Below are 13,600 nucleotides of genomic sequence, written 5' to 3'. Positions count from 1 at the left end.
AGTTTGTGCAGTGGTTTTGGGGGCCGTGGTTGTATTTTGCATGCATAGGAGAGACACGTTTTGTCATAATTTCTAGTGAAATTATCACTAATCCCTACTTGGAACCTATATTAAATGGAATTTTTTCTTTGTTAATTTAGTTTGAATGAATAAACTGTTATTGAGTTTCACAAAAGCAATGTGAAGGGTTGGTTTGGAGAGTGGTGATAGTCCATATTCAAATATGCTTTTCTTTTGTATTTTGGGAACTAAGGAATCATAACATGCTTATTGGTGAAAGGAGGTTGTTGTTTATCCCCTATTTATGTAAAGAGAAAGGAATTGTGTTTGTGGAGTTGACAATTCAAGATGTTGACTGTGATTTGATTCCAAAAGTTTTAGAGAACTAATTAAGATAAATATTTTTTAATGACTGTACAACGGTTAACAGAGTAATTTCTCACATTTATGGTATTTTGTGTATCAACTGTTTGTGTTTTAATTTATCGGGGTTGTGTCTCTTGTGTTATTGATCATTTGGGTTATTAGATTTTAGGGTTTTGGTTTTTATCATTTCATCCTAATTTTTTGCATTTTTGTTGATTGTGTATGTTATTTATTTATTGTTTTAGCATTCAATGGGTTTTTTGGGAACACAATTAGTTCAATTGTTGTTGCCAATTTAGTGTTGTTGATGATTTCACTTACATGTTTATTAGGGAAAGATTGGAATCCAAGGTGTTTGGTAAATTTGAGAGGTAATCCAATTTAGTATTCAAGAATACATTTTTTTATATTTATGAATCCTAATTTTTATTTTATAATCCAATGTTTATTGGAATAAAAGTTTTTTTTAATACTTATTCTATAAATTTAATATTTTCGTAAATACTTTTAATTTGTCTAATTATATTATTTTTTTGACTAATATTTATAACTTGAAGGTTTTACTAAAAAGAAAATGAAGTTGGAATTGAGGTAAGTGTTTCTTAAGAAGTTTTATTTATTTTTCTTTTCATTTTTAATTTAGTTGAATCTTCATTTTGAGATAACTAGAATTTCTTGAGAATCTTTGTTTATTTTAATGTAAATTACAATTCCAAATGGAGTTTTAATTACAATCTATTAATACTTAATGTTACAAAATTTATTCTATTACTACAACATATTAATATTAATCATATTAAAATTTAATTCTCTATAAAACAATGCTAAGATGGTGTTTGTTTTTTTACTTAATTCTAAATAGAACCTTAATGCTTAATAGTGTTAAATATTAGGTTGTTTGTTTTTGTAGTATTTTATTTCTATTAAGTATTAAAAAGTAAAAAAACCAATATGTTATTTTTTCTATTTAGAAAAAGCTACATATTTTGACTTTTTCTATTTAGTAAAAAGTTTATAATAAGTTATAAAAAAGTAGAAAAACAAATAACCTAAATTTTGAAAACAAATTGCTTTCAAAAAAAAAAAAAAAAAATACCACCTAATTCTTCGAAGAGTTTGTTGGATGTGAGTTGAGAGAAGATTGAATTTTAAGGAAGTTGGTAAATTTGAGAGGTGAGTTAGCATTCAAGTATACATTTTTTCTTTAATTCTTCATTTTATAATCCAATATTTATTGGAATTGAAATTTGCTACTTATTTTATAATTTTAGTATTTTTGTAAATACTTTTAATTTGTCTAATTATGCTTTTAATTTATATTATTTTTAGATAGCTATTCACAACTTAAATATTTTAATAAAAAAATGAAGTTGGTTGTGTCAATTGAAATTTGGGTAAGTGTTTCTCAGAGTGTGTTTGTTTTCCTCATTTTTAGTTTAACGGAATCTTAATTTTAGAATGATTAGAACTCTATAGGAAATAAAATCTTTAATTTTTTTAAAACATATAAATTACTATTCTAAAGGGAAAATGCATTTCTTTATTTTATAACCTAATTTCTATAGGAATTAGAGACTACAATTCTTTGTTTTATAATCCAATGTCTATAATAATTGGAGACTTCTTTATTTTATAATTAGAGACTACTGGAACTTCACACCATAAACACCACTAAAACGATTTCCTAGAAAGAAGAATACAAATTTGTTCTCAAATAGTAGGACAACCTTCAGCCACAACCCCCGGTGCTGTAGGGCATGAAGCCAGTGGGCAATGATCATCTGCTGCCAAACCCCACCAGTCCACGCCAAAAATATCTTTAGATTGAAGGGCAAAGAAAATGATGATTCCCATAAAGGCAACCCCAGCATCTAAAGCTGCTGATAAGATGTAGGTGTGCTTGGCCCACCACTGCTTGTACCTGTTGTAAACATAGAAGTTGAAGAAAACTCCCACTATTCCCCACATCACAAAGTGCACAGCTCTAGCTGGTGGCATGTTTCCTGTAGCTCCTATGATAATGGGCATGTGGATGAGCCTGATCCATTTTTGGTTGGGGAACTTGCGTGAAAGGAACCATACTGGAACAGGGGCAAGAAAGCCAGCAAGGAAAAACCAATTCATCTCTGGGTAGACCCCCAACCTTCCGAACATTCTGAGTGGACCAATAACTCCCCATATGACTGAAGCATTGTAGAAAACGTCATCACCAGGGCATGTCCATGGACTTCCTTCTGGAAGCAAGGCTGGATCGCAGATATACTCCACACTTGTAAGAAGCCACCATGCTGTCCCAAAGTAGACGCTTGAAGCAATCACAGTTCCAACTAACTGAACACTGAGTAAAACATTTTAATGGGAGGAATTTAAAGTTAGTCAAAAACTGAGATATTGTTGGTAGGATGATTTACCTGAACGAGGAACATGGATCGGGGTGGGATCTTCATGTAGTGACCTAATTTGAAATCACTGAGAAATGTGAGTGCCTGCACCATGCTGATATAGCCATAGGTCTTGAAAACCACATTTGCAAGCGGTTTCCCTGGGTACATGAACCCAATAATCAGCTCTGTGATCACATTTAGCCCTGGTTGCTGCATAGGCATAACAACTTTGATTTAGGAATGAATGGCAATTCTTAATTGTGTTCTGGTTCTACAACTTCTCAAGTTCAACACACGATGTAAAACAAATAAACAAAACCCATGTAAAACAACCATGCCTGATTTGTCGTGGCCGTTATTATCCCGATGGGTAAGGTGAAAAATAATGCCAAGACACAACATAGCAAAATTCCCCACCATGGTAGTTGAAGCTGCTTGTCGAAACCTTCACAGGCAAGGAGTGAAAGACCAAGCACTACAATCAAAATTGAATGAAACCACCATTGGGGGACTATTTTATAGTTCTTCTTCATCAGTCTCGTATGCACGTCTCCAAACTTCTCTCCTGCTGCTGCCCTCGTCTTAGTCCACATTTGCCAGATAGTACTAAACAATTTTTTTTGGTAGAAAAACCATGAGAAGAATGTGGGGTCAACAAGGATTGTCAAGAAAATGGATTGAAGACAAAGCTAAGAATGTTAAGGAAGACTTACCTTCCATTGAAGAGTGCAACATGTGAGACAGAAGCTGCTAGAGTTGCAAAAGAAATCCCATATGTGACTGAAAAGAAGACACTAAGATAAAGTTTGCTATAAGCATTGTATTCATCTAGGTTGATTGAGAAAGTTTTTGAGTCCAAAATTCTGGTGAGATTGTATGGCTGACCAGTTGAATCGAAGGTGTGTGATGAGAATATAGGGAATTTCTTAGCATCATATGCATTATTGTAATAGGTAAGGGGGAGCAAAATATAGACAATTATGAAAAACCCAACAAGAATATTAATGATGGCAAAGCCAGGAGTGGCTAAGGGACTTCCTAAGAAACTAGCAACTGTGGCCCAGTCGAGGCCGAATGATCCAAGGCCCATGCCATAGAGGCCTGAACCAATCTGTTGGGCAGTGATTGAGTTCTTCCAAATCAAACAAATAATGGAGACGGTACTGATGGAAGGAAACAAGTAGTTTGGGACCAGGTAGTAGGCAAAGCTTGAAATGAACACAATGAGAAAGAATTGCAGCCTAGTGAGTCCTCCTTTGCTTCTTTTTTCTTTTTCATGCAATGCCCTGCAATTTAACAAAAACCATTTTCATGAGAATGAAAGAGAGGGAGAGGGTGAGGGTGAGGGAGAGGGAGAGGGAGAGGGAGATGAACCTGAAGAGAGAGACTTGGACTAGATTTGATGGCCACCACATATAGGGGGAGTCCACTAGGTATTTTCTGAACAGGCCAGCCCATCCATAGCCAAGCAACTGAATTCAATAGAAGAAGAGAAACTATGAAGGTCAACAAGAGAAATTAATATATCAAATTAATTGGTGGATTAGCAGTATGAGTAAACCATATACTACAAAATAAGTAATATATGTAAAACATAAGCATCATAGAATTAACTAATGGAACAATGTCCACCTACGAAAGAATACAAAAATGATGGTGAGTGTGATATTATGTTGGATCAGCTGTATAGAAAACAAAAATTCTCAATGATGAAAGAAAGTCCTCTGGCTTTCAAACCAGGGTCATCAATGATCAGACTAGATGGTTCAAAGGGAGAGATTGAATTGACTGTAAAAAAGGCCAGACCTACCTGAGTGGTTTGTACTAGCAAGTATCCTGCTCCTGGGCTGAGACTCCTTTTGTAGAATGCCTTGACAATTGTAAGGATACGAACTGCATAAACACCACCAGATCCAGAGTTGGCAAACATGGTGATCAGCACATGCTCCTTGATATTAAAAGGCCCTGGATTCAGGGAAAACGACCACTTTGTGCATGGGACTTTGATCGGTTTCTCTGGGAGTGTTGCAGCCATGAACTTCCCTAGTGGCAGGGTAACTATCTGTGCTGAGACTGATGAAATGCTGAGTTGATTACTGCGATAACCAAAGAATTGGTTCACAAAGGACAGAATCACACAGGATGCTACACCAAGCACCCATGTCCTGAATGTCAGAACAGGTTCTGTTGGATCATCTGTGATTGGAACTGTGAGCCTCACTTGCTCTATGGGACAATCATTAACCTCTTCATCCCCTGCTTCAACCAATCAGAACATGGTTAGTATCCCTGCTTCCTTAACTTCACTTCTTTGATCATTCTACTCTTGGATGTACAAAAACAATTCAACTTGTTTATTGATACTTTCAGGTTCATCTTCATTGGAAAAAGAAAAAAAAGGACTATTTTCTTGAGAAATGCATACCAGTAGCTTCAATGTCCAAGTGTTGCTGCTCCTGGGGCTTTGGCTGAGTGACTCCATCTTGAGGTTCTGCCATATTTCTCCCCTGTGATGTGTTCTCCAAACTTACTCATATATCTATATGTATGCTTAACAATGATTTTTTAGGCAATGGTTCTTAATGTGACAGATTGTAATACATGAGGCAGTGTTGGCATTTCTTTTTTCTGTACATTCTATTTTATTGATTGCAAATTGAATTATATTCATTGAAGGAAAATTTAATATTATCCTTTCTTTATAATTGTCTTTGATCCTCTCTTGTGAATGGAATCTCTCATGGTTAAAAATTCACAATTTGGGATGTGTGAGAAGGATTGAAAACTGATTTGACTTGAGAATAATTAAGGAAAATTCTTATTTCCTTAAAATGACTCTGGAATTAATCCTGTTGCTTGCTTTCTTGGATTCCCCATCATTAAGGGCCATGCTTTCCTTATCAGGAAAATGCTTTTCTAATGCAAGAAAATCCAGATATAGACATGCAGGTAAGAAAATCACACCTACTCTCTTCTGATAAGGTTGACAACATGGTACATTTCCTAATTCATGGGCTGGGAATTCATTTTGATGGCCTAAAATAAACTTTGACACCCATGCAACCTCATTACCTCAAAATTATGAAATTGTGTGTTGTGTCCCACATAAAACCAGGCTGGACTTTTACTCTGTCTATTTTATGATACCACTGCATTAGGGCTAAGATGTGTTTGGATCTTGAATAATGTGAAAGCAAAAGAAATGGTAGAAAAAGTTGGAAAAAGGGAACATTTTTAAAGTTGAAAAATTTATAGAAGTAGAGTATAAATTTGGGATTATTTCATTATTTTAATCAAATAATCCTAAAGTCATTTTTTCGTAATTTGGGTGATATTGAAATTGGAAAGTGCAAAAACAGAAAGAAAAATATTTAAAAAAAAATTAAAACATCTTCCTTAGTTTTACCTAAAAGAAGAAAAATAATGAGAAAAATATTGGGGAGGAGTAAGGAAAATGTTGGATATTCTTGAATATTTATTTTCTATATATTTATCTTTTATTTGGTTTTTTATTTTTTATTTTTATTTTTTATCTTTTAGGTTGGAGTTAGGTTTTCTGATTGTGCTTAACCTAGTCTATAAAAGGCCATGTAATTAGTCCCTTGATTCAATAAGAATTATAGTTGAAGCCTCCCCATCTTTTCTCTATTTCTGTTTTCATGGTATTAGAGTGGAATAGTAGAGAAAAGATTTATAAAAAGGCCCTTATCGGAGTAGCAGGGGGAGACTCGAAAATTTCATTATAAACTGTCCAGTCAACATCCACAATTGCTACCGCAACAACTTCCGATCCTACTTTAGCCTCCCTTCAAATCACGTCCCACAAGCTCAATGGAAAAAATTTTCTCCAGTGGTCCACCTCGATACAGATGGTCATTTGTAGGTGGGGAAAGCTAGGATATCTCATTTAACTGAAAAAGTTAACAATTCATAGTTCATTTATTGGACGGGCTATTGAATATAGGTTAGGTAGAATTGATGACATCATAAATATATATTTTATATATTAATAAAATTGAAAATAATTTTTAAAAATAAAATAATAAATTTTGAGGAACACAATGTTTCATTATTTTAAATTAAAATTATAAATTTTAAAAATCATAAAGTTAAAAAAATTGCAATTGTAAAATAAAAATAAAAATGGAAATAAACTAATAAAGTAAAAAAAAAAATACAAAAAAGATATGAAAATGTGAGTGAAAGACTCATAATCCCATGTTTTTATATTTAAATGTTATTTCCTCGTATTTTGATTTTGTAGTTCATATTTAACCACACATAAAATGCTGCAATATTCATATGTTATTGAATCACTAATTCACTATTATATATATATATATATATATATATATATATATATATATATATATATATATATATATATATTAATTTAACTATGATACAAAAAAAATAACTTTTTGGTATCACATATCTTCTTTTCAACCAATGACAAACTTCTATGTATATAATTGGTATTTTCAACCTATAACATATATAATTGATATTTTAAAGTTTTTCTTTTTAAAGATAATCAATTCAAAAATTAAGAATTCTTTGACTCATTTAATCACCAACATTGCATGTAGATAGGACTAGTACCATTCATGTTACTCCAAAGATGGCCTTAATTCTATTCTTCATGTTCCAAAATTAGATTGGGACTTGTTGTTCCTTAACAAAATAGAAAAAGATTTGAATTGCTTGGTACAATTCTCACAATGATACTTATTTGTTTTAGGATTGTTTGAGAAAGAGGATTGGTAGGGCTAAGGAACATGGAGGACTCTACTATTTTGAAAAGGATTTCGGTGTGATTAAACAATCTTTAACTGCTAGTTGTCATTTTTTCTTTCAAATTGTGAAAAAAATGATGTTATGGCATAGATGGTTAGGTCATCCAAATTTTCTTTATTTAAAATGCTTGTTTCTAGATTTGTTTTGCAATAAAAAACTTGTTAATTTTCAATGTGAAGTGTGTTAGTTAGAAGCATCATCATGCTACTTTTAATGCTTAGCCATACAAATCTTCTAAACCTTTTTTGATGATTCATAGTGATATTTAGGGTCTTTCCTATCGGGAAAAACCAGAAAAACAACACACAACAAATAATTCTTTTCCTTTCTTTGTGTGCCTAAAATAGGATTGTCATCAAATATCCAATAAGAGTAATAAAATAAATATCAATGAAAGCACCATAAACAATAAAACAATCCAAGAGAACACCAAGAATTTTTACGTGGAAACCCAATGCAGGAAAAAACCATGAGATCATAGTCAAACTTCCACTATCACCAATAATAATAATGGGTTCATAGTAATTCTCTCTAGAATAACTAGAGGCTCACAACAACATCAAGAATTGGATTTCTTGGCTAACCAACATCTATATCATCATCTGCTACATGGATTTCAACAAAGAAAAGTCTAGAATCTCACAAAAGTGGGTTTTTCAAGAAAGTATCATAGAGAGGATAAATCAAGATTTGAACTGTTGAATTTGTAGAGCTTGTTGCAAGGATTCACCACATGAAATTTGAGCCAAAACGGACAAAGTTTGCCCTTTGATCTTCAATCAATGCCCTAAAAACCCTAACTTTCTCTCTCTATTTCTTTCTTTGTTTTCTTTTCTCCAAACTCCTTACTACATCACTTTTAAAATTTTGCCACTTTATATATATATATATATATATATATATATATAATTTCTTTTGGCCCAAAAGCCTTCCATTGGTCCAACCCACAATGAATAGGCGGACCCAACAAATCTCATCTTCTGCTTCACATGGTGGGCTCTAGCAAGCCCGTTCTTTGTCTATAAGCTTCAAGATTCTCCTTAGGCAAAGACTTCGTGAACATATTTGACCCATTCTCACTAGTATTCACATTTTTTAAGTGCAAATCTTTCAACTCAAGCACATCACAAATCCAGTGATATTTGGCATCTTTATGCTTAGATCTTGAATGGAATGTTGAGTTCTTGGAGAAGTGAATAACACTTTGATTGTCATAATGAATAATATATTTTTCTTGTTGCAGGCTCAATTCTTGTAAGAATTTTATCATCCACAAAGCTTCTTTGCATGCTTCTATCACCGCTATATATTCTACTTCTGTGGTTGACAAAGCAACACATTTCTGTAACTTAGATTGCCAAGAAACTGCTTTCCTTACAAAGGTCATCAAGAATCCTAAAGTGGACTTCCTAGAATCAAGATCACCAGTCATGTCTGCATCTGAATACCCTTTTAAAATAGGTTTATTACTGCCAAAACACAAGCACGTCCTAGAAGTACCTCTTAGATATCTCAGTATCCATTTCATAGCTGTCTAATGTCCATTCCCAGGATTAGAGAGAAATCAACTGACAACTCCAACTGCATGAGCAATATTTGGTCTTGTATAAACCATTGCATACATCAAACTGCCAATAACAAACCAATAAGGCATTTTGCTCATTTCTTGATTTTCTTTCTCACTTGTTGGACATTGCTTGGAAGTAAGCTTGAAATGACCTGCAAGTGGAGAACTAACTGTTTTAGCTTTTCTCATATTAAATCTTTCAAGAATCTTTTCAATGTAAGCTTCTTAAGATAGCCAAAGCTTCCCATTCTTCCTATCACAAGAGATCTTCATGCCAAGTATTTGTTTAACAGATCCTAAGTCTTTCATTGCAAAAGACTTGCTTAGTTTTCTCTTTATTTTGCTAGCATCATGGCCAATGATCAACATGTCATCAACATAAAGCAGGAGAATAATGAAATCATCATCTAAAAACCTTTTTGTAAACACACAATGGTCTGAAGTAGTTCTACTATACCCATGACTGATCATAAAAGAATCAAACTTCTTATACCATTGCCTAGGTGCATGTTTGAGCCCATATAAGCTTTTTCTAAGCTTGTAGACAAAATTCTCCTTACCTTTGACTTTGAATCCCTCTGGCTACTCCAATAAATTTCTTCTTCCAAATCACCATAAAGAAATACAGTTTTAACATCTAGTTGTTCAATCTCCAAATTCAAGCTGGTAGCTAAGCCAAGAACAACTCTGATAGAGGACATTGTCATTACTGGAGAAAATATTTCTTCAAAGTCAACACCTTTTTTTTACCAAACCGTTTTATAACTAACCGCGCCTTGTATCTTTGTTGTGAGCTATTATTTTCAGTTTTTAGTCTATAAACCCATTTGTTCTTGAGAGTTTTTTTTGCCTTTAATTAGAGCAAATGTCTCTTAAAAATCAATATCGTTAAGTTTGTGTAAATCCTTTTGATACCAATCTGGCTTTGTAACGATCAATCTCACCATTTGAGTTATACTTAACAATAAATACCCATTTACATCCAACTAGAGTTTTTCCTTCTAGCTTCTTCACAATTTCCCATGTTTCATTCTTCTCAAAAGCTAACTTCTCTTCCAAAACTGTTTGTTTCCATTTTGGAACTTTCAAGGCTTTTTCAATATCCCTAAGAATCTCAACATTTGAAACATTAGTAATAAAATCATGAACAATAGGAGACAAATGATCATAGGAGATATAATAAGAAATAAGATGTTAAGTCTATGATTGGACATAGTAATAGGAAGATCAATGTCCCTTGTCTCGTGCAAAAGAGTAAGAGGTCTCATACCTATTTCAGGTTCTGGTTAAGATTCTTGACTTGGCAAAGGAATTGCAAATCTAGACTTGAAATTGTAACAATTAGACATTAAAAATGCTTTCCGAAATGGTGAGTTGGAAGAGAAAATTTACATTGAACTTCCGCTTGGTTTTGATAGAGGGAAAGATCTTGGGTGAGTTTATAAGTTAAAATCTTTGTATGGATTGGAGCAATCACCTCAAGCTTGGCTTGATAGCTTTACAAGAGTAGTGCGACAATAAGGATATAAACAAGCATAATTTGATCCATACCTTGTTCTTGAAGTATTTGGGTAACAAGGTGACAATGCTTATTGTTTATCTTGATGATATTATTTTGATTGGGGATGATGAAGATGAAATGATTAGATTGCCGAAAAATCTTGCAAATGAATTTGATATACAAGATTTGGGGCAATTGAAATACTTTCTAGAGATGGAAGTGTTTAGAAACAAAACTAGCCTTTTAGTTTCATAGAAGAAGTATATACTTGACCTACTAATGGAGATAGGTTTATTGGGTTGTTGACTTGTTGAAACTCCAATGGAACCCAATAATAAATTGGGAAGATTCACATATGGAGTTCTAATTGATAGAAGTAGATATCAACGATAAGTAGTTAAACTTATAGGCCTATCACATACTCGGCTTGACATTGCATTTGTAGTCAACATTGTTAGTCAATTCATGCATTCACCATGTGAAGAACATTTGGATGTTGTTTATAGGACACTGAGGTACTTGAAAAGAAAAATAGACAAATGGTTGTTTTTCAATAAAGGCTCTAAGAGAAGTAATGTAGGACAACCCTAGGATGGTTGCCTACATTCAAAGTAGGTGGGTTAGAGTTTTTATTTTTAGGGTGTAAAGAGAGGAAAAAGGAATAAAATTTATGTTAGAGAAAAAATAAAAGAAAATAATAGAGAGAGGAAAAAATAACAAATAAAAAATGGAAACCTTAGAGTCTCACTAAGGTATTCTAGGAGTCTCATTTAGAATAAAATCAATGGAGTCTCACCATTAAGGCTTGCAACACTTGCAATGAATAAAACATAATATTATTAATATCAATTAATTCATTCTTTTGATTTACATTGATTAGCCTTATTTATGGGTTTCTTTAAGAAATCCAAAGTCTACTAAGATTTTAATAACCTATTGTGACTCTAATTCTAATTATGTTGTAACCTAATAAGCTAGTCCTAATTTGACTCTAATAATTATTAATCCTAATTTAATTCCAAGTAATACTAACCTGACTCTAGTTGCAACTAATACAAATTCTCTTTCTTGATGTATATCTTAAAGATTTATCCTCATCAAGAAGTGTAGAAGCTTTTATTGATGCAGATTGGGCTGGGGCTATAGATGATAGAAAGTTTATGTCTAAATATTGTACTTTTGTTTAGGGAAACTTGGTGACATGAAGGAGCAAGAACAATCAATTGTTGCTAGAAGCAGTGCTGAAGTTGAGTTTAAGGCAGTAGCTTAAGGGATATGTGAGTTCCTATGGTTGAAAATGTTATTAGAAGAGATCAAGGTAGCTAATAAGGGACCCATGAAACTCTTTCGTGATAACAAGGCAACAATATAAGCATTTCTCATAATCTATTGCATCATGACCAGATCAAACATATTAAGGTAGATAGACATTTTATCAAGGATAAGATAGAGAAACAAATTAGTATGTTTGATGCTTCCACATTTGAACAGGTTGTAGATATAATAATCAAAAGTTTTGTGAGACCAATCTATGGGAAGACCAGTATTTGATGGGTGTTAAGGTAAATTTTTTGTTAAAGGAAATTGTAACATTCCATTTTATTAGTCACAAATTGAATTATTTTCATTAAAAAAGGAATTAAAATTTTCTTTTCACTATAACGAAGTTTTCCTTCTTTATGATTTTCTTTCATCCTCACTTGTGAATTGAATCTCTCACAGTTAAAATTCATAATTATGTATGTGTGAGAATAATCATGATGCTTGTTTTCTAAGATTGGACCATAATTGAGATAGCTACTTTCTTTATTAGGAAATGGTTTTCCACTAGAAGAAAATCCAAGAATAGAAATGCAGATTGGGAAATCACTACTACTTTGTCCTAACAAGGTTGATAACATGATATATTTCCTAATTCATGGGTTGGGAATTCATTTTCGTGGCCTAAAATGAACTTTGACACCAATGCAACCTTGTGGGACTAAGTAATTTTTCCTCTAGAGGGTGTGGAATAATTTTGACCTCAAAATTTATTAATGATATGTCATCCTAAATAAACTAGGTTGGACACCACTAGCCTTGGCTCACTTTCTATGTTATAATACCATTGCATTAGGGGTGAGGTTTTGCTTTCACTCTATGACCTACCTTTTTGGGTTTTTACATGCTTACATTATATACATATATGCATATATGTAGCGAGAGGGGGGAGAGAGTGAGTTCTTTTCATAAGATGTTCTGATTTTCTAACAAAGCAATAAAACATGCTCAGTTCTAAAAAAAATGGTAGGAGAAGGAAAAATGATGCCAAGGAAAATCATTTTCCTTAGTTTAGATGACATAGAAAATAAAAAGAGAAAAATACTAAAGAAAATATTAAAACATTTTCCTTATTTTTCTTCCTAAAAAGTAATGAGGAAAATATTAAAGAAAAAGAAGTAAAAAAGTGAGGAAATTTTCATAGGCTCACACTTATTCTTCACTAAGACTCTGACATGGAACCTCATCTCCACTAGTTTTTGCTTTGAACTATGGCTTGCCATGGTTGGTGGCCGTTCCAACAACCACCTTCTATTGTCTTAAAAAACCTACTCTTTAGGTACACAAGTTCCCATGGATGAAATACTTTCTTCAAATCTATGAAATGTGCTGAAATTGATGTACTTAGATCAAGTATGTGTTTATTGTCATTGTGATGCACATCTAAACCCCCTCTTCTTATTTTGTGATTTTGCCCTTACTTATTTTGCCTCTTGAGAGATAATTTTATTTGGTTGTTGAGCACCAAAGGTTTATTTATTTATTTATTTATTTTTTATTTTAATGATTAATTCATTATTTTTTTTGTTCTTGAGATATGGTTTTCTTGTTGAGTTTGATTTTTTTAAATCATTTTTAATCTTTTATATATCGAAACAGATAATGGGGTGGCATATGAGTGGATTTTATTCCTTTTCTCTCATTTTGGTGTTTATTTCACCTATG

At 32.7% G+C, this 13,600-nt stretch overlaps 1 protein-coding gene across 1 annotated transcript; it reads right to left on the bottom strand.

The window, feature by feature from the left end:
- Window positions 1–1,904: 1,904 nt before the first annotated feature.
- On the bottom strand, window positions 1,905–5,248 carry LOC117908159 (oligopeptide transporter 1-like). The gene is made up of 7 exons (XM_034821816.1): window positions 5,176–5,248; window positions 4,561–5,021; window positions 4,125–4,222; window positions 3,464–4,036; window positions 3,089–3,356; window positions 2,778–2,960; window positions 1,905–2,697 (listed from the first exon to the last, which is right to left on the bottom strand). The coding sequence occupies exons 1-7, from the start codon at window positions 5,246–5,248 to the stop codon at window positions 2,077–2,079; spliced, it is 2,277 nt and encodes a 758-aa protein (XP_034677707.1). The 3' UTR covers window positions 1,905–2,076.
- Between the last annotated feature and the right edge of the window lie 8,352 nt (window positions 5,249–13,600).

This window comes from Vitis riparia, chromosome 19 (assembly GCF_004353265.1).
Source record: "Vitis riparia cultivar Riparia Gloire de Montpellier isolate 1030 chromosome 19, EGFV_Vit.rip_1.0, whole genome shotgun sequence".
In the NCBI taxonomy this organism is placed as follows: Eukaryota; Viridiplantae; Streptophyta; class Magnoliopsida; order Vitales; family Vitaceae; genus Vitis; species Vitis riparia.
Note: the sequence above shows the minus strand (reverse complement) of the source record. Positions and strands in the feature narration are given on the sequence as shown.